This window comes from Hylobates moloch, unplaced genomic scaffold (genome assembly GCF_009828535.3).
Source record: "Hylobates moloch isolate HMO894 unplaced genomic scaffold, HMol_V3 SCAFFOLD_15, whole genome shotgun sequence".
Lineage (NCBI taxonomy): Eukaryota > Metazoa > Chordata > Mammalia > Primates > Hylobatidae > Hylobates > Hylobates moloch.
The window spans coordinates 7,596,587-7,617,593 of record NW_026652290.1 but is presented as its reverse complement, the minus strand read 5'-3'; the positions used below and the strand labels follow the sequence as shown (position 1 = coordinate 7,617,593).

Here is a 21,007-nt window from a genome sequence, read left to right as displayed (position 1 = left end):
GTGCTGATGGGGTTGGTCGGGGGACTGTGATGCCTCATGCCCCCTTAGCCACTGTGCCCCTCATGTCTCTGCTGGTGAATGGTAACCCTCTGGTGGCCAAAGCTTCCAGGGGGACTGCCCGCCAGAACCAGGATGGGAAGGTGGCCAGGGTCTGCTCAGATGGGCACAGGCTGGCTGCCTTTGGGATCCTCCGGGGTTCCAGTGCCAACTCTGTGTGAACTGGGACAGCAGGGGGACCCTTCAACAGCCCACACTGGCGCTGACCACCCACCACTGTTCCATCCCCCACTGCTTCAGCCCCAGCATTTCCAGCCCTGCTTTCCAGGACACGCACGGTGACCACTTGAGCTCTTTATTGTTGGAGGACATTTCCACGCACATGGGACGTGCCGACATACGTGGGGACACTGGCGTGCATTTCACGGCACAGCCCGCACCCCGACCCTGTACTCCTCTGTTCGCCCCTGAGCCAGGGACAGGGCAGGTGCAGGGAGAGGAGGCCCCATCTCGCAGACAGCCACACTGGGGGTGGGGGTAGGTGGGGGCTGCTGTTGGCTCCCCCTCCCCCAGCCTCAGCTGGGCGTCCAGTTCTGGGTTGTCCAGCCACGCCCTCTGGGTGCCAGAGTCCAGCCCTAGCTGGGGTCCCAGCAGGGTTCAGAAGGGGCTCTCAGCCAATCTAGGGAGGTCACCAGCCAAGGGGGTCTCCGCAGATGAATCCTGGCTGCCATCACCCCTCCCAAACTGCAGCTCCTTGCTGGGAAGGCCGCGGCCGGACGAAGATGAGGCCTTGTGGTTGCTGGTGCTCCGCTCCTCCCGTAGCACTTTGCCCAGGCGCCAGTGGTGCCAACGCCGCCGCAGCTCCGACTGCACCTGGGTGGGGCAGGGCAGGCCAGTCCCGGGACCTGCCTGTCCTGTCCACCCCACCGGGACCTGCTGTGGGCCTCGTCGGAGATGCCCAGTCTCTGCTCTGAGGGGTGCAGAGCGACACAAGCTCCCTGCTGGGCGCAGGTATGCCACCCAGCATCGCCACGGAAAGCACAGTCTGCAGACACCTGGGGACCCCCACTGTGGACACTGTAGCGATGGGGCTGAGGCCAACCTGTCTTGGGGGCCTGACACCCAGCGCCATGGCAACTGCACCCGATAAGAACAGGTGGATGGAAAGGCTTGGGCCCCATGTGTTCCAACCCCTGGGCAGGGAGGAGGTTGGCATCCCTGTGCCTCTCTCTGCCCCTGACCCCGACGGCCAGTGCTGATGGTCTCAGACGCCCCCACTCCCACCTACCTCCTTGTTGAGGAAGCAGTAGAGGACAGCCACCAGCAGGCCCTGGAGAGACAGGGTGGTCAGGGGTGGCATACTGCGCCCCAGGTGGGGGAGCCAGCGGGCGGGCGGGCACCTGGAAGGAGCTGAGGAAGAGGTCGAAAAAGAGCTTGGCAGTGCGCAGGGTGCCCTGGGCGTGCTCGTCCGTCACGAAGGCGAAGACCACTTCGTGGACACCCAGCAGGGGAATGAGAGTCAGCGTGGACTTGGCCAGCCTGCAGAGGCAGAGCCTGAGTCACCCACCGCCCCGACCCTCGGCCCGCACCATCCACGTGGAGCTTAGAGTCCCCACCCCCAGCTGCCCTCTGGCCCTGAGGGCCTCCAGGTCTCGAGACGCCAGCCTGCCACGGCACCCACCGTAACTTGTAGTCTGTGTGGTGCATCTGCCGCGCCCGCAGCTTGGCCACGAGCAGGTGAACGATGCGGACGAAGATGAAGAAGTTGATCTGTGTGAGAAGGGTGCAAGTCAGGGGCATCCCGAGCCCCAAGGGACAGCTCTGTGCCCTCGGAAGGCCCCACCTGACCCTCCTGCAGGTGGGCCTGGCAGCAAGATAGGCCTTGGGCCACATAGCCCCGGGGCTGGTGGGCACACGGCCAGGGAGGAGCAGCCTGGCTCAGTGCCCAGGGTGCTGGCCAGTGTCCTGGTGTCCTGTCTGGGTGCCGGCTCCCTCCCGGCCCTCCCTGGCAGGATGCTGCTGTCTCCTGGGGCAGCCTCAGGACGCCAAGGGAGGAGGGGCCTGGGGCGCGCTCCTCGCTCTTCATTTCCTCACCAGGATGGCCAGGAAGACAGGGAACCGCAGGATCCACCAGAAGCCCATGTTGTCATTGCTGGTCCAGCACCTGCGAGGCCAGGCCACTCACATACTGGGGCACAGCTCCCTGCCCCTCAGCCCCTCAACACCCCCCCCCCCCATCTTGATTTTGCCAGGATCTAATTCTGGTCTCAGGAAAGGAAGGGAAAAGGTCACGAATGACCCCCTCCCCAGGCACCAGGCTCATCCCCGGCCCCTCCCTGCCTCGGGCCATAGCCCCACACCCCAGCCCCCCGGCCCCTCCCGCAGGCTGTCCGGCCGCTCATACTCACTGGACGTTCTCGAACAGACACTTGACCACCGCCCAGGGGATGATGAACAGCATGGGGGCACCTGTGGGAGGCAGCAGCTGTGGTCTCAAAGGCTTGGCCAGTCTGCCCTGAGCCCCTCCCATGCCAACTCACTCACCCCAGCCGATGCCCAGGTAGAGGCTGAAGAAGCTCCTCTCGGGGAGGGTGGCCAGGCCCAGCAGGTTGTGCAGGTAGAGGCCCTCCACCAGGAGCCAGCAGTAGTTGGCCACGATGCCATACTGCATGAACACTGCGGCCACACGGCAGCCAGCCACCGCCTGGCACAGGTGCAGTGTGAGCACGGCTAGGTGGCCACCTGCCTGGCTGCCCACCCACCCGCCTGCCTGGGGCTGCCGAGGGGGGCTCACTCCATCACTGAGCCAGATGCTGACACTGAGGTCGTCACCAATCTTCTGGCTGTAGCGGGTCCTGAGCAGCCCATCAATGACCAGCACGGAGCTGGCTTTCAGCACGAAGGACGCAAACAGATTCGCGTGGATGGCGTTGCGGGTGCAGTGCAGCGTGCTGTGGGGACAGCCAGTCAGTGCCTGCCCTCCTCCCTGCCCTCTGCGGCCACCCCAGGCACTGGCAGAATCCTACCTGAGGCCCCCCAGGATGGCCAAGGCGAGGAGCAGGGCCCCCAGGGACAGGCTGTAGCCCACCGTGTACATCACCTGGAAGCTGCTGTACATCTTGGCCACCTCCTTCTGCGAGTTACAGTGGCCTGTGAGGGCCAGGCGGGGGTCCCCATGCCCGTTCCCATCCAGCCCCACCGCGCCCGCCTGCCGCCCGCTGACCTGAACCTCAATCTCCTCGCCATCCATCTGGCACTGGGAGGCGTCACGCCAAGGCTGCCCCCGGGGTCCGCGCACCCACTGACCGTCGGGCCCGCATCTCTTGAACACGAAGCGGTGTTGCACTGGGGGTGTGGGGGGAGGCTGGGATCAGCCCCACCCCGGGCCCGCCCCTCCCACAGTTCCTCCCCTCTATGGGTACCTTTGTGGTGCCAAGGCAGGTACCAGGGGCAGGAGATGTTGGCCGTGGTATTGGCGGGGGTGTCCGGCCAGCAGGAATACTTGTCGAAGGTTCTGTTGCAGACCAGCTCTGCAGGGTAGGGTGGGGTAGGGCAGGGCAGGGCAGGGCAGGGAAGGGCAGGGAAGGGCGGGAGAAGGGCTCCCTCAGCAGGCCTCTCTCCTCTCTCTGGAAGCCTGAGCTCGGCCGTCACCTCCCCCAGGACATGGCCTGGGCTGCTGCCTCCCCCATTTGACCTCCACCTCCCCCATCTGACCTCCACCTTCCTCACCTGACCATCCACCTCCTTTGGGCCAGCCTCTGCTAGCACTCAGCCCAGCCCTGAATTCCAGCTCTGCAGGCCACCTTCCCTTGGAGACCCCCCATCTCAAATGTGCCCCAAACCCACACTGGGGTGCCCCATTCTCCGTGAGCTTCTTGTAGCAGCTTCCTCTCTGGGGGCTGAACCCCAGTGCCATTTTCATCCTTCCCAGGTGCACTGCCAAACCTGTGGCTGCCACACCCGCTCCCCTCTGCCCAGTGGAGGCTGCCTCCCTCGTCTGAACCAAGGCACTGCCTCCCGGGTAAGTCCTCCAGCCCTAGACTCTCCCTGCACCCCAAGTGTCCAGGCCATGATATACACTCTCCACCTGAGCCCTCCCAGGCCCCTGGGCCCCACCTTCCACACCCTGGCACTGTCTCCCCACTGAAAACTCCATGGGGCTATAGGTGGTATTACCCGTCTGGGCCTGGGGGCACACAGCAGCAGCCGGTGCTGGTTCTGCTATTTCCTGGCTCTGCAGCCTTGGGCAAGTCCCCAGCTCTGTGGCTCAGTTACCTCGTTACCTCACCTGCCCATGGTGGTGGGGGCCTGAGGAGTGACAGGGCCCCTTGGGGGGGTCCTCAAGGGCTGCATAAGCACCCAGGAACCTTCCCATGAAGAGAACTCAGGAAGTGCTGAGGCCAGGCACAGGCTGGAAGGCTCTGGGTGGGGGCTCACCCGTGGGAGGGGGCAGCAGGCTCAGGTTGTGGTGACACTGGTCACCGTAGAGCTTCCACTTCTCAAACAGGAAGTCCATCACCTGAGCGGAGGGGGCCTGTGGCTGGGGGACACATGCACAAGCAGCCAGCCAGACAGACAGGCAGACAGACAGGCAGATGGACAGGCAGGCAGATAGGCAAACAGACAGGCAGACAGGCAGGCAGATAGGCAGGCAGGCAGACAGAGAGCCGTCAGTGTGCAGTCCTCACAGGAGGGCCCCTGGGTGCTGCGGGTGCTGTGAGTCCTCACCTGGCAGGCCAGCAGCAGCAGCAACAGCAGCAGGGGTCGGCGTGGCTGGCAGGGGGGCATGCCTCTGGGCAGCTAGCTGCCTCCCACATCTGGCAGGGGCTGCACGGCTGGGGCAATGCAGTCTTGGTGGGTGTGCACACTCCTCTGAGGGCAGCTGAGTGGCAGAGTGGCAGAGCCTGGGGAATCCTGGCCAGTGGGGTATCCTCCCCTTAAGCTGCCCCTCTGAGCCTGAGTCCTACAGATAAAGAGGGAGCTGGGGGCCGGGTGTGGTGGCTCATGCCTGTAATCCCAGCACTTTGGGAGGCCGAGGGGAGCAGATCGCGAGGTCAGGAGATCGAGACCATCCTGGCTAACACGGTGAAACCCCGTCTCTACTAAAAATACAAAAAATTAGCCAGGCGTGGTGGCAGGGGCCTGTAGTCCCAGCTACTTGGGAGGCTGAGGCAGGAGAATGGCATGAACCCGGGAGGCGGAGCTTGTAGTGAACGGAGATCAAGCCATTGCACTCCAGCCTGGGCCACAGAGTGAGACTCTGTCTCAAAAAAACAAGAGGGCGATAGGAGGGAGAAGACCCCAGGAGGAGTCACTCTTGCCACCCAGGGCTGGCTGGCTGGCAGCTCTGAGGGTCTCAGAGCCCCTCGTCTCAGTGCTAGTGGCAGCCACGTTCCTGCTGGGTGACCCAATGCTCTTGTTGGGGGAACCAGCATCCGCAGATGATGACCTCCTCCATCAGGTGACAGCCCCCGGCCACTTCCAGTCCTCACCATCCTCCTCACCTATTCTTAGCCCCGGGAAAGCTGGCTTGCCAGGCTGACCTGAGCCAACGTGCCAAGTGTGAGGGTGGCGGTAGCTGGACCTTCCATCGCTTGGCCCCAGTGCCACGGTGAGCAAAGTGGCCGGGCTGGCTTGCAGCTGTGCCAGGCCAAGTGTGCGGGGCCCACACTCAAGGGTCTGTGTCACATACATGCCCCCTGCCCAGCACTGGGGTGCCTAGGTGCCTCATGGGTGCCGTGCAAGGCTCGGCTGGCCTTCCTGGATCCCATGGGACGCCACAGGCTGGCTGCACATTCCTTCGAGATTAGCACTGCGGGCGCAGGCTCGGAGGAGCTGGCCTAGGGTGGGGGCACAGGGTGGGGAGGACAGCCCCTGTGGTGCCTGCTAGGGCTGCGGGAGTCACAACACCTGGTCCCCAGGCCAGAGCCAGCATCTGAGCTGGGAGTTTGGGGCGGCAACAGCTCCACAAATTGGCCTTTCACTGCTACAGAGCCCAGTTTCTGCAACAAATGAATTCTGTGGGAGAAGCAGGGAGGGTCTTTCGTGGGTCTGTGTGCATGTGCGGGGTCCTGCAAGTGGCGGCTGTGAGCCCCCAGGCGGCGACAGGCTCTTCTTTGGGGCACCCTCAAACGGAATAAGAGGTATGGATGGATGGCTGGGCAGACGGAGGGCCAGCCAGCTGGAAGGCAGTGCCAGGGAGAAGCCAGGGAGAGGGGCAAGGAGATGGGCGAAGGCTGCAGCTGGAGCAGAGGGTTTCCAGGCAGGGCTGGACTGCTGGCTGCCACGGGACAGCCTGGATTTTAACCTCCTCCTGGCAGCAGCTGGATGAGCTGGCGTGGGGCCAGCTCCACCTGGGGCTCCTCTGCTAACGGGGCCTGAGATGCACCAAGGAGGGTGACAGCTGAATGACAGGGACAGGCACCTGCGTCACAGCCTGCTAAAGAGCTCCCAACTGCAGCCCTTGGGCCCTGGGCTCACGTAGGGGCCGATGGGAGGCAGGACCTGTGTGTCGCTGATCCCCAGTCCCTGAGCCAGGTGAGCAGCCATGCAGGCTTAGTGCTGGGGCGAAGGACCCACAGAGTAGGGGCCTCTCCCTGGTGGAGAAAGCGGCAGGCGGCTGGGGGAGGAGGGGCAGTTTTGGGGTCTCCAGCTCTGGGGTCACCCAAGGGGCCTTATCTTCCCTGATTCTGATCAAACAGCCCCATCTGCTGCCACTGCCCTGGGCGGCTCCGGCCACTGAGCCAGGCTGGGTGAGGAGCAGCAGGAGCCGCCTCTCTCCGCTGTGTGCACCCCCAACCCAGAGGGGCCCTGGAGGAGGGGCACTGATAGGTGGGCAGGCTCAGGGGTGCAGGGGAGACCTGGGGCTCTGGGCAGGGGATGGGGAGAGAGACAAGGGGCAGCTGGAGCAGGGTGGATGGTGGAGATGCAGGCAGGGGCCAAGGAGGAAGGACACTGGCCGATAAGCTGTTCCCTGCCTGGGGGCCTCGCAGTGGGGGTTTGGGGGATGCGTGCTCACCCTGGGGGGAGGACCGCCCAGCCAGGAGCTCCCTGGGCAAAATGACAGCCCCTTAGAGCCCAGCGTGGCCAAGCCTGGCTCTGCCCCAACTCTGCCAGAGAAACAGGAGCCATTCAATGCCTGCCATGTTGAATCTAGAGCCACTGGGAGCACCCCCAAGCCAGTGCCTCCACACATGAGGTCCTCGCATGCCAGGGCCCCACCTTCCAGCCGGGCAGCAAGTCTGGAGACCCCAGTGAGCCGAGGGAGGGGTGGGCTACCCAGTCCCCCAGGCCTTTCTTTGAAGCAGTCAGGACCCAGGAGTGGGGAGGAAGAGGGAGCGGGGCTCTCTGTGTCCCCTCAACCTCAACAGAAGGTTGGGAAGGTGGGGCTGGAGATCCTGGAGGATTCCCCTGACAGCTCAGTATCCACAGGCCACAGGTGGGCTCCCCTTAGGGCACCTCTAGTCCCGGATCCCTAGGGGTCAGGGCCTCTGAATACAAGAGGTGGGGTGGGGGGCAATTCTCCACTGGGTCTCTGATAGTGAGGCAGGAGGTGCAGAAGTGTGGGGGTCCTCCGTTCCCTGCAGGCGGTGGGTCCCGTGTGGGTAGGGAGACTCCAGCCCCTCATCCCAACAGGAGTGGGTGGAGCCGGGGGGAGGTACCAATTTCCAGCTGAGCACCCAGGAGAGAGCCTGGCCTGGAGAGCAGGGCTAAGGCTGCTGTGGTCCTGGGACGGGGATGACGATTTAACTTCCCAAGTGGGGACCCTGCCCCGTCACTGAAAGTGACACCAGCCTGAAGGAAGAAGGGAGGCTCTTCTGTTGATCTCACCCAGCCTTCTTCCCCGACAGAAGACACTGACACCCCCGGGCCCCCGTCAGCCCAGGATCAATGTTTGTTGACTGAAGGAGTGGACAGAGACTCCCAGCTGTGGAGGTGCCACTTGGGGCTCCCCAGGGCCACAGTGCCCCGTATTACCCGCCCGGCGACACAGCTGGTAGGTGGGATGACCCACCAGGGACCCCACCCCTCCACCTTCACAGTCCAGGTGACCAAGCTCCTTCTCAGGCCTTGGAGTCAGCTGATAATTAGGGGAGGGGTTCCCGAGGTGCCCAATGTGGGGGGTTCCCGAGGTGCCCAATGCGGGGGGTTCCTGAGGTGCTCTGTCTGCCTTCCCTAGATCCCCACCGCATGCCACCCCCTTCGTCCCTCCCACAGCTGCCTGCCAGGCCACACCAGCCACCACCAGGACTTGGGGCCACCTGAGCTCCACTGCCCCGGCCGCTTTGCAGGGCTGGTACCCCGTGTCCTGTCCCATGTCCTCCCTGGCAGAACACGTGACTTTTGGGCGCTCATGGCTCCGTCAGGCTCCACCAATTCCCACTGGGGGCGGCTGAGGGACCCGCAGACCTGGAGCTGGGCCCCCAGGATGCGTGGAGCGGCCACTGGTCCAGGAAGGCAGCGGGGCTCCCAGGGCGTCCGCAAGGGGCCTCTCAGACGCTTTGAGGAGCTTCAGGATGGGAGCCGGGATGTTTTTGTGAAACCAGAGAAGGTAGTGGAAGGTCAGGGCACCGAGGCAGGATCAGGGGCCACAGGCTGTTGACAAAGCCCTATCCCCGCGCCCTCACCCCGTGGGGGCGGGGCAGGCCTGGGTGCCGGCCTGGGTGCGCCCCGACCCCCCAACCTTCATGTCCCCGATACCAAGGGCATAGAGCAGCCCTGGCCGGTCCTTGGAGGATGCGGGCGCCGAGAGGGCCGGGGTCAGTCGGTTCGGAGTCGGAGCATAAGCCCAGGGGCCGAGTCGGCCGGGTGGTGGGGCGCGGGAGAGGCCGGAGCCGCGCAGGGCAGTGACCCGCTTGCCGGGGTCAAAGTCGCCAGTGTGGGCCGCGGAAGAGGAGCGGCCAGGCGGGGCGCAGACACCCCTCACCCCATCCTGGGCCGCGCCGGTGCCACCGGGCAGTCCTGGGGGCAGGAGCCCACCGAGGGGAGCGAGCGCTGGTGAGACCCCGCGCCTCGAGGGCGCGTCCGCGGCCTTTGTGCGCTCCCAGGGCGGCGGGGCCCAGGGGCCCGGAGTGGGGAATGTGGCTGCTGCAGTATGGCCGCCGCAGGGCGCCAGGCGGCCAGCGACACCCCCGCCCCCAGCCGCGCCCCCCAGGACCAGAGAACGGGGGAGGGGCTGAGACCCCTGGACCTGCCCGACGGTGCGGGACCGGGTGGTGTCCGAGCCGGGGTTGGGAACGGGGGTGTCTGACGGGACTGAGGACCGCAACAGCCCGGGCTCCGGAGACCTCCCGGCCGGCTCCCCGCGCCCCCAGCCCCGCCGCGCCCGCCCCGCAGTCTCTGCCCCCACCGGGTCGACTCCCGAACGTCCCCTCGGGGCCGCGGCCCAGGTGCTCACCGCGCGGCGCTGCTCGGGGCTTGGCTCGGCTCCCCGCCGTCCTCCGGGCGCGCTCGGGTCGGGCTCCGGTGACCGCTCGTCTTCGCCGCGCTGCCGGATAGGGGTCGGGGCAAACTTTCTGGCGGCAACGCAGGGCGAGGGCGGCGGCGTAGGGCGGGCGCGGGGGCGGCCCCGCGGGGGTGGGAGCGGCAGCCGAGGGTCCCCGCCCGCCCTCCGCGCAGCCTCCCGGCGAGCTTCGGTCCTGCCCACCCTGCGCAGGGAGCCGGGGCGAGCGCCTCGTACCCTGGCCATACGCAGACCCGGCGCGCTGAATTCCACCCCGCGGACCCGCGCCCCACAGACCTTTGTCCCACGGGTCCTGGTTTCGCAGACCCTAATCCTGCAGATCCCTGACCCCGCGGACCCTGGCCCGGCAGGCGGTGGTCGCGGTGGGTCCGGGGACGCCCGGGGACGTGGAGGGGCGCGGCGGGCATGGGGGCCGTGGCTCAGCCCCCCTTCTTCTCGCTCCCTCCGGCTCCCTGGGCGCCCCCTCGCCCCCTTCTTCTCGCGTCCCCGGGTTCTCGCCGCTTCTTTCTTGCTACCTTCCTGATTTTCTGGAAGGACCGACACCCCCACTCGCCCCCACCGCGGCTCCTGGTTCCTTCCCCTGCAGAGCAGATGGGGGCTGGAGTGGGGGCCGACATGGGTGACATGGGTGGGCCGGCAGGGCGGTCCCTGGGGTGCCCTTTAACTCTTTCTGTGCTGCTTCCCCGGTCTCCGGCCAGTCCTGTCGCGCTAAGGCCCCTCCCGCAGCGCTGACCCTGGTCCCCCACCTGCTGGTCCTGCAGCCGCGGGGCGCTCTCTCCTCCGTCCCACCCGCTCCTTCCACACCACCTCCTTTCCTGGGAGTGGAGAAGCCCCAGCCAGAACCCCTGCCCTCCCCAAGAGGCACGCACAGGGGGACATTCTCCCCTTCCTCACTCCCCCTAAAGCCAACATCACACCTGGCTTTGGGGCCGCCAGAACCTCAGCCCTCGCCCTTCCCCTTCCACCCCCAGCCATCCCTGCTCTGTGCCCAGTGATCCTGGGGTCACCACAACCCCATGGACTCCTTGAGGCCTCACCTTTCCTGGCCTCTCAGCATCCTGGGACACTGATGGTCATGGCTTCCTTCTAGAAAGTTCTCCCCTAGGCTGTGGCTTCCAGGATGAGCACTCTCATCCTCCCACTTCCTCCCTTTCTCCTTCCCTCTCCTCCCTTCTCCCTGGAGAGGTCTTCCTCCAAGTCCCAGTCTTCTTCCCCACCCAGAGCCCCTCTCACTGACACTTGTCTGCAGTGCCTGTTTCTGCTCCGGCTAGGAAGCCTCCCCTCCGGCATCTCCAGTCCATCTCCGGGTCCTGCTCCACCTTCATTTCCCTAGACCTGTCCTGGCCACCCTCGCCCTGGGACACCCCCTGCCTGTGAAGAGCTCCTTTGATAGATGCCGTCCTTGGTCTTGGGAGTCCTTTCTCCCTAATTCTACTTCGGTTTTAGGGGGCGTGGGAACCCAGGGTCCTAACCCCAGCCATTCCCCCTCCCAGGGGCCACTTCCCTCTGAAGCTTAGCCCAGCGCTGTGACCCCCACAGGCCTGCCCCCACCTGGTCCTCACTCCCCTGCATAGCCACATTGTGGGGGCTCCATGCTTCCCAGCCCATAGGAAGCCCTGTTCCTGGAGGGGGCCATGCTGTTTTAGTTCGGGCAGTGGCCAGAGGCAAAGGTCAGAAGGCAAAGGTCATAAAAGTTTGTCTCTACCTGCCAGCATCTGCCCCTGCTACCCCATCTTCTCCCCTCTCCACCTAAACCCTCCCTCAGCTCCTGCCCCCACCTCTCCGGAGGCAAAGACAACAGGGTTCTGATCTTGGATCATGGTGCTCCCCCCGCCAGCCTCAGTCCGAGACCTCTGTGAATGGGGGTGATGGCTAATGGGATGAGGGGGACCACCTCCTGGTGGCTGCAGGGACTGGGGTGAGGGTGCTGCAGGCTCTGCCTAAGTCAAGTGCCACGGGGCTGAAGAGACGGCGCCCCGGCCCTGGAGAAGAGTCCTCCCTGCCCTCCTGTGTCTGGCCTTGTTTCCGGGAGGACAGGTCCCCACGGGGCAGAGGCCCAGCAGTCTTACCTAGTGCTGGGTTGCTGCAGTCTGGTACCTGCAGGAAGAGAAGTAGAAAAATAAATTTGGAGTGTGTGAAGGGGGCAAAGCCTGAAAGTTTCGGACTCAGTGTGGGCAGGGAGACTCAGATGGGGTGGGGCCCCTCCCCTGGGCTGGGTGACCCTTATTTATATGACTGAATCCACGACAAGATTGTTTGCTTGACCAAACTGTAGTCTGGCTTCGGAACCTTCTCCCAGGCTGATCTGCATTCTGCCTTGTAAAATCCAGATTTAGCAAGAACTCTGCTAAGTCAGTCTGGCAAGAAGCCTCCATCCCCCCATATCTGATCAGTGTCCTCATCCTCCGCCACCCCCAGGCAATGTCGGCTAACCCTGCCTGCCCTCAGCAAGCTTCCTGTTTCCTGGGTTTAGCCAGAATCCTCCAGACAGGTGTTTTGTCCCAGTAATTTTCCACCCACTGACCCTGCCCTGCTCCTCAGATGTAAATCCCCACTTGCCCGTGCCACATTCGGAGTTGAGCCCAGGTCTATACTAAAATCTTTTTTCCCCTATTACAATAGTCCTGAACAAAATATGTGTTTCAACTGCTATCCAGTTCCGGTTTCCCTTGACATTGGTGAGACATAAACAGAGGGCAGCTGGGAATGGAGGGGGCAGGGCCTTCCCACGCAGCAGTGGGGGTGGGGGGACCTGCCCTCCATCCAGTCCCCAGGGTCCTCCTCATTGCAGGGGGCCCTCCTGGAGGTGTGCTTGGTCCTGTGCTGCAGGGTGGGCTGCAGCGGGGCTGGGGGCTGGTCTGCACCCCCCACCCCTGAGTGGTGAGTTTGTCTATCTGTGCTGGGGATTCTGGAGACGGCACCTTCAGAACTTAATTTCGGTGTCTGGCAAGACTTATGGAGCCCATACTGCCTGCAAGGCTCGGTGCCTGCCAGTGAGATTCAGAAGCCCCACCCTGGAGTTCTGCAAGGGGCTGATGAGGAGGAGGGACGAAAGGGGCAACTGGAAGCCAGGGCGGAGGGACCAGGGGTGGGAGGGGAAGCTGCATCTCGGCCCAGAAAAATGTGGAAATGCAGGCAGGGAAACACATGGGTGATGGGGCTGCCCCTCGGAGAGAACTTCTGTGAGCATTAAAGGGCATTTTTTTCCCAGGTGTCTTTACTGTGCATTAATACATTTTTACTTTGATATAGTTTTGTAACCAGCGTTTCTCTCCACAACCTATAACACAAGCATTTCGTCACATTAATTAAAAAAAAAAAAATTTAAAAAAAAGTGAAAAGAAAAAGAAGAGAGACTAGGATACAGATACACACAGAGGATGACCCTGTGTGAGGACTCAGGAGAAGAGGGGCCATCTACAAGCCAGGGAGAAAGGCCTCAGGAGGAACCAACTACAGTCACCTTGGTCTCGAACTTCCAGCCTCCAGGACTGTGGGAGAATGGGCTGCTGCTGGAGCCCTGTTCTATGGCCCCTTGTTACAGAAGCCCCAGAAACGAATGCAGCTCCACCGCACCATTGATGGCGAGCCTCATTCCGAAAGCCAGAGTGCAGACGGGGCCAACCCGTCAGGCCAAGGCCAAGCTCTGATTCCAGGGCGGTGGAGCCTGGTCTGCCTCCCGTGTTGAAGTCAGGGCCCTGGTGGCAGCGGGGGGTGGGACGCTATGACCCAGACGCGGTATTTGGGTAGAAGCCTCTTAGATCCCTGCCCTCCGTTCCCTCCGCAGTGGCGGGAGTGGCTGCCGCTGCCCGGACCTTGCAAAGGTCTCACCTGAGGCAAGTGTCCTCCTTAGGGTCTGCCCTGTCCCCCACAAAATTCTAGGCCGGTAACTAGGGCGTTCTGTCCCTGAGACTGGAGGGTGTGGGTTATTCTGCAAGGAGCTGCGGCCTGGCAGGACGGGGAGGACGGGTGGAAATGGAGACAGAGGATGCTGGAGGGGAGGGTGGGAGAAGGCCCTCGTGGGGCCTTTATTGATTGATAGGAGCATTTTCCAAATCCCGGTAAGGATGCCGGGAACCAGGCCGAATCCGCTGCTGGGTCAGCTCCTGGGAGCTTGGGGCAGATGCACAGGCTGCCTCGGCCCAGTGTCGAGGGAGGGCCGGGAGACGGAGGAACAGGAGTGCTGGGTTGTGTTTTTGAGCTGGGAGGTGCTAGTATTGGAAAAGGAGCCGGAGGACACGCTGGTTGCCAGGCGATAAGGAACCACTGGCCCTCAGCATCAAGGAGGAGCTCAGTGTGCCCCTGGGCCAGGGTTGGTGGCAGGAGAGCCTCCCTTGGAACTGGCTCCTAGTATGTCGTGGGGAGGGGACCCCGGAATGGTAGCAACAAGGAACACGTGGCCCCTGGACAGGCGGCAAGTGAGGCGTGGCTCCCTGGGGCTTGGGCCTGCAGGAGGCTAGGACTTGGTGTCCTAAGGGCAGGTATTAGCTGTCTACTGCCCGTAACAAATCACCCAACACTCAGCGCTGTAGAAGAGCAGGCATTTATTATCACCAAGTTTCTGTGGGACAGAAGTCTGGGTCCCCTGCGCAGGGACTTTCACAAGGCTGCAGCCGAGGTGTGGGCCGGGCCTGTGGGCATCTCAAGGCCCAACTGCGGGATCCCTTTGCAAGCTCACCCTCCACTGTCTCAGGCCTCGGGTCCCTGACTGCTGGCTGGAGGCATCAGTTTCTTGCCACGAGGGCTTTTTCTCGGGGCAGCTCAGCACCTGGCAGCTAGCTCTGATCAGAACGTCTAAGAGAGAGAGAGAGAAAAATAGAAGCCCAGTGTTGGCGTGACCTCCCCTTGGAAGGGCAGCCCGTCACTTTGGCCACATCCTATCATAGAAGCGAGCCCACTTCCACCCACACTGCAGGTGGGGGTAACTCACTGGGGCACCAACACGAGTGGGCTCGTGGGGCCACCCTAGAGGCCGTGATGGATAGAGGGAGCGATGGATGGGCACCCGGGAGTGCCACAAAAGAGACAAGAGTGGGTGACCTGCCGGGCACAGTGGCTTATGCCTGTAATGCCAGCACTTTGGTGAGGCTGAGGTGGGTAGATCATCTGAGGTTGAGAGTTCTAGACCAGCCTGACCAACATGGAGAACCCTGTCTCTACTAAAATACAAAATTAGCTGGGCGTGGTGGCGCATGCCTGTAATCCCAGCTACTAGGGAGGAGAATCACTTGAACTCGGGAGGCAGAGGTTGCGGTGAGCCAAGATTGCGCCATTGCACTCTAGCCTAGGCAACAAGAGCAAAACTCCGTCTCAAAAAATAAACAAAGAAAGAAAGAAAGAAGAAGAAGAGTGGGTGACCCCTTGCTGACATTTCAGACCTGAGCCTGGTCTCAGGCAGCCACACAGGGAGACAGGAAACCACACAGGTCACTTGTGAGCTGTGATTATGGGCCAGGCGCAGCGGTTCACATCTGTTATCCCAGCACTTTGGGAAACCAAAACAGGAGGATTACTTGAGACCGGGAGTTTGAGACCAGCCTGGGCAACATAGTGAGACTGTGTCTCTACAAAAAAATTTTAAAATTAGGCCAGGTGTGGTGGCTCACGCCTGTAATCCCAACACTTTGGGAGGCCGAGGCAGGCGGATCACGAGGTCAGGAGATCGAGACCACCCTGGCTAACACGGTGAAACCCCGTCTCTACTAAAAATACAAAAAATTAGCCGGGCTTGGCAGCGGGAGCCTATAGTCCCAGCTACCCAGGAGGCTGAGGCAGGAGAATGGTGTGAACCTGGGAGGCGGAACTTGCAATGAGCCGAGATTGTGCCATTGCACTCCAGCCTGGGCGACAGAGCGAGACTCCGTCTCAAAAATAAAAAATAAAAAATAAAAAATTAGCCAGGTGCAGGCCGGGCGTGGTGGCTCACGCTTGTAATCCCAGCACTTTGGGAGGCCGAGGCGGGAGGATCACAAGGTCAGGAGATTGAGACCACGGTGAAACCCCGTCTCTACTAAAAATACAAAAAATTAGCCGGGCGTAGTGGCGGGCGCCTGTAGTCCCAGCTACTCGGAGAGGCTGAGGCAGGAGAATAGTGTGAACCCGGGAGGCGGAGCTTGCAGTGAGCCGAGATCACGCCACTGCACTCCAGCCTGGGTGACAGAGCGAGACTCCGTCTCAAAAAAAAAAAAAAAAAAAAAAAAAATTAGCCAGGTGCAGTGGTGCGTGCTTGTGGTCCCAGCTAACTGGGAGGCTGAGATGGGATGATCGCCTGACCCTGGGAGGTCAAGGCTGCAGTAAGCTGTTATCATGCCATTGCACTTTAGCCTGGGCAACAGAGAGCAAGACTCCATCTCTAAAAAAGTATCAACCAGGCGTGGTGGCTGGCCAACATGGTGAAACCCCGTCTCTACTAAAAATACACAAATAAGCCAGGTGTGGTGGCGGGCGCCTGTAATCCCAGCTACTTGGGAGGCTGAGGCAGGAGAATCGTGTGAATCCAGGAGGCAGAGGTTGCAGTGAGCCGAGATCGCGCCACTGCACTCTAGCCTCAGCGATAGAGCGAGACTCCGTCTAAAAAAAAAAAAAGACAAGATGGCAAATGCCCATCATATCCCTGTTAAATCCATGGGCACGATTCCCACAAAAACCACATGGACCCTGGCAGATGCCACGGACGACCGTAAACTCAATAGAGCAGCAGCCACACAGCAGTGGCTGAGCCAACTTGCTGTCTTCCCTGGAGTGAGCCACACAGTGCTGGCCCACAGTAGGTGGAGACGGACCTAGTGGGCATGTTCGTCCCAGCCCAGCTCAGCAGGGTTGGAAGCTTGCATTCACCCAGAGCCCGCTCAGTCTGCAGTCCCTGCCCCGCCCCAGAATGTGTTAACGCTCCTGCCGTCACCAGCAATTCTAGTGCTTGAAAATCCCAAATATCAGTTGAGATATTATTGGTTGTAAGTCATTGGAAACTCAACTGAAATGGGCTGGAAAGACAAATGGATCACATCACTAGATGATTTGGGGAGCACCCGCAGGAGCAGCTGACTCGGGGGCCGGGCTCCCTCTCCGAAGTTCCCTGTGGTACGCCCACCGCTGTGTTGGATTCAGCCCTAGGCAACGGCCAATGTCTTTTCATCTGCACCACCTGCCACTCACACCCCTGGAAGTTAGGAGAACCTCCCCTCCACCAGCCATCAAACCAAAGTCCCCAGTTGCCAAAGACCAGCTCAGCCCAAGTCACGCACCCTCTGCAGCTCAGCCCTTGTGACTGAGAAGTCCCAGGAGACGGAAGGGGAAGTGGGTGTCTCCAGGCATCACGAAGCCTGCTCTGCGGGCTACGTGTGTGGACACAGGCTGGTGGAACGCCTTGCCGGAGAGCAGGGGTGGATCCAGGGAGGTTCCCAGGTCCCAGCTCCACTTTTGGCTGGAGGAAATGCTAGGAAGATGCCCTCCCGTCTGCAGGCTGGCGCACGTGACTCAGCAGGGACAAAGCCACCTTTCCCGGTGCCTGGTCCCACAGGGGAAGCCCCAGAGTCTCCCCGGGGAAGGGACTCAGTGAGGTGCCTGTAAAGCTCAGACCCCTTGGGAAGCAGTGAGCCTTCCCAGCAGGGTGAGCGTGCCCTCTGCATCACACAGGGAACTCCCCCCAGGAGGTCCTGAGCCTTCAGGAGGGGATGATGGGCCCTGGGTTCTGCCTGACCCGGACTCAGGGGTGGGTGGAAGCCCCTGGAAGGGCGGCCTGCAGAGCCCCCAGTGACCGGGACTCTGGGGACCGCAGGGGCTGGGGCTGAGCTGCAGCCGAGAGACCTGCTGTGGGAGGGGGGACCCCTTGCAGAGAGCCCGTCACGGCCCTGTTCCTGCCGCCAGGTGTGGCCTTGGTGTTGCTCCTGGGTCGCGGGCAGTGGTGGCTGCTGCACCAGTTCCCTCACTGGGGGCTCTCGGGGTTGGGTGCTGGGATAAAGGCAGGCCCCGAGCTTCCGGGATCATGGGTCTGGAGTTGTCCCTGGAAAATAGAGTGGACCCCATTTGTGCCCTGAGGGCAGGTGACCACACGTGGTCACAGGGCAGGAGGGTGGATTGCAAGCTGGAGTGGGTTGGAGAGACCCTGGAGTGTTGGAAGTCCTACGTGGGAAACAGCTGGGCCTCCTCTGCACCCGCCTGCAGCTGCTTCCCCTGCAGTGCCCACCCCCCGAGCCCTGCCAAGTCCCAACGGAGCCCCACAATCATCCCCCAACATTACTCCTCTCAGGCAGCCAGAGTCTCCCCTCCACACTCGAAGCTGCCGGGGTCTCCCTGCTGCAGACCCTCCCCGAGCAGGGACCCAGACAGACAGATGCTGGTGGCTGGACAGATGGGCTCCCAGGTCTAGGTTGCCCAGCCCAGCCCCTCTGTCTCTAGCGTGGGGTCATACCCCGGGAAGGATGCTGTGGCCTCCATCCTCTGTGGTCGGCCTGTCCTTCCAGGCTCAATCAGACGTCACCCCGCAGCCCTCCTGAGTCGCCTGGCCCTGCTGTGCCCTCCCTGAGGGGCTGACGGGGCCTTTGCTCTGGCTCTGGCATCCACCCATCAGCCCAGTGCCAAGTGGAATCCACATGGTGCCCGCCCAGCGCTGGGTGATGGTGATGGTGACAGTGGTGACTGTGCGGGGCCGTCTGGCCTGTGGAAACCTGATCCCACCCCTGGCCCCAGGGCCGGCTAAGTCCCCAAAAGCCCAAAGCCTGGGTTCTAGTCCTGCTTGGGCCTGAGCTGCCCTCTCACTGAAGCCCTGTGGGCTCCTCCTCTGTCAGGTGGCCGCCTGGGCCGGATCTGGACCCCAGAGCTGTGTCGTTGCGTATTTGCCAGACCATTCATGTCCCAAGCAAACTGGAAAACACCGCCTTTGCCAGCTCCTCTGCAGACGGCCTGCAGCAGGCTGGGGTTGGGTGAGGAGGACCCTCCGCCAGGACAGGCCGCCCCCGCAAACCGAGCCTGATCACCCTGACCCTGTTTCACCCTGGACAGCCGAGGCCTCCCCCCACGCTAGCCCTGCTGGGCAGCACCCCATCTGTCCAGGCTGTACTGGGCGCTGCCACCCTCCTCACCCGGCCTGGTGGCCCAGTCCCAGCACCATCCCAGCCCCAAGCCCTCCTGAGCCAACAGCGCCACACGGCTGCCACCCAGAGGCCACTCAGGGCGTGACAGGCAGCTGGCCAGCCGGGTGCACCACCCACCCCACCGCCTCTGCCGGCTTTTCCTCACTCACCTGTTCGCACACTCATTCATTTACTCAATGATTTGTTCATCTATCCTTCACAAGGCTGGGTCCTTGGCAGGCGGGGCACAGAGGAAGAACAGGCCTTGTGGCCACAGGGACACAGCCAGAGAAGACACACCCAGCCCTGCTCCCCTCCGGCTTCCCAGTGGGGACACAGCCGGTGCCTGTAGTTCTTTTGGTTTTTTGTTTTTTTCTGAAATGGAGTCTCGCTCTGCCGCCCAGGCCGGAGTGCCCTGGCATGATCTTGGCTCACTGCAACCTCCACCTCCTGGGTGCAAGCGATTCTCATGCCTCAGCCTCCCGAGTAGCTGAGATTACAGGCTAGCATCATCGCGGCCGGCTAATCTTTTGTACTTTTGGTAGAGATGGGGTTTCACCATCTTGGCCAGGCTGGTTTCGAACTCCTGAGCTCAACTGATCTGCCCGCCTCGGCCTCCCAAAGTGCTGGGATTACAGGCCTGGGCCAATGCGCCCGGCTTAGATGCCTGAAGTTTGTAAAAACAGATAATGTTGGCCGGGCGCGGTGGCTCACGCTTGTAATCCCAGCACTTTGGGAGGCCGAGGTGGGCGGATCACGAGGTCAGGAGATCGAGACCACAGTGAAACCCCGTCTCTACTAAAAATACAAAAAATTAGCCGGGCGTGGTGGCGGGCGCCTGTAGTCCCAGCTACTCGGAGAGGCTGAGGCAGGAGAATGGCGTGAACCCTGGAGGCGGAGCTTGCAGTGAGCCGAGATTGCGCCACTGCACTCCAGCCTGGGCGACAGAGCGAGACTCCGTCTCAAAAAAAAAAAAAAAAAAAAAAAAACAGATAATGTCACAGAGAGGGGAGGTCAATGGAGGAAGCAAACTGCCCCCTGGATGTGTGGGGGGCCAGGGCAGACAGGAGGGGCCACGAGGGGCAGGAGGAGGGAAGAGCATGGTACCTTGAGCAGGGCAAGGGACGACGGGCGGGGGCGGGGCGGAGATGCAGAGCGACTTCACATCCACCTCGCGGGTGGAGGGCTAGGGGCCGGGCAGAAGGTACAGCCTGCATCTTCAGAGACCTCCTGGGCCGCCAGGAGGAGGTGCAACAGGTGAGGATGTGGGTGTGGCCTGGACAACAGGTGAGGGTGTGGTATGGCCTGAGTGACAGGTGAGGTGTAGCCCTGGCCTGGGTGGCAGATGACAGGTGCAGCATGGCCTGGGAGGAGGGTGGTGGGGCAAGGCGCTCTACACGTCTCTTTCCTGGGTCCACCCGTGCCGCAGTGTTCACCTGCCCCCCACCCCAGGGCATCCCAGGAGTCTCTGGAATCATGCAGGAGACTCAGGACTCTTCAGCTTTTACAGGCAGCCTCCTGCCCTCTGGAGGCTTCCCAGGGGAGGGGCCACTGGTGTTACTGGATGGAAGGTCTCGACTGTGAGTGGTTTAGGTTCTTGTGCGCAGAACAAAGAATTGAACATGCACAAAGAAAGCAATAAAAGAATGAAGCAACAACAGACAACAAGACGAGCAAAAAACGGAGTGATGAAAGCACAGATTCATTGAAGACCGTAAGGTGCAATTCACAGAGAGGTAGCGGGCGGAGCGGGCGGCTCCAGAGCCTCTCTGGCAGCACTCCCCAGGGTTTTTAGGAAGCCAGGAGAATTTGGTAACACCCCAGGTGCCCTTTAGAGGCCTCCAGCTGTGACTCCTTATGAAGGATTGGCTCACAGCAAATCAGAGGCTGAAGCGGAAATTGTCTTGTTACCATGGGAGCGAGGCCCAGTGTTACCCAGAACCGGCTGCCTTTGCTGTTCTCTTGCTCATGCCTCAACCCTGGGTCACCCCAATTATTCCCTCCTCTCCTGCCTCACTGCGAGAGAACAAATCAGTCAATGCTTCCAACTGTCTCACCTGCAGAGAAGCTCCCCGAGGCGCTCGTCCTTCCCGGCAGCCCTGCCCTCTTGTCCTGCCTGGCCCTGTCCGCGCCCCATTGCACACCTGAACCCCCATATTCTCCTTTGTCTCCTGCGTCTGGGCCCGTGGGGAGTGCCCAGGTAGCCGGCAGCTTGGGGGGAGGGCACGATTCTGCTTCAGGCTTCGCGGATTCTCCTCTGCCCCAGCGGGTGCACATTTGGGCACCAAGACGGTACTTCTGCAGGGCACGGATCGGGGGAGGGCACATGTCTCTCTAGGCCTCAAATCCGGGCCAGGAGCAGAGGGCGCCTGCGCTGGGAGTGGGGAGCACCGCCCGGAGCACCAGCAGACAGTGGGCGTCCCCAGCTGTCACCCCTCCCTCCATTGTCTACTTGGTTGCCCGGGTGTTTTTTTTT

The 21,007-nt window shown here is 62.1% G+C and overlaps 1 protein-coding gene and 1 long non-coding RNA gene across 2 annotated transcripts; both read right to left on the bottom strand.

Moving 5' to 3' along the window:
• Positions 1–336: 336 nt before the first annotated feature.
• Positions 337–9,493, bottom strand: GCGR (glucagon receptor). The gene is made up of 14 exons (XM_032177880.1): positions 9,395–9,493; positions 4,726–4,960; positions 4,435–4,537; positions 3,420–3,527; positions 3,221–3,342; positions 3,024–3,130; positions 2,792–2,948; positions 2,542–2,701; positions 2,406–2,466; positions 2,092–2,161; positions 1,679–1,767; positions 1,398–1,536; positions 1,286–1,327; positions 337–870 (listed from the first exon to the last, which is right to left on the bottom strand). The coding sequence occupies exons 2-14, from the start codon at positions 4,783–4,785 to the stop codon at positions 655–657; spliced, it is 1,434 nt and encodes a 477-aa protein (XP_032033771.1). The 5' UTR covers positions 4,786–4,960; positions 9,395–9,493; the 3' UTR covers positions 337–654.
• Positions 9,494–13,987: 4,494 nt separating this feature from the next.
• Positions 13,988–20,907, bottom strand: LOC131381409 (uncharacterized). Its single transcript, XR_009210157.1, has 2 exons — positions 20,589–20,907; positions 13,988–14,254 (listed from the first exon to the last, which is right to left on the bottom strand). It is a non-coding gene; the product is annotated as an uncharacterized LOC131381409 (long non-coding RNA).
• Between the last annotated feature and the right edge of the window lie 100 nt (positions 20,908–21,007).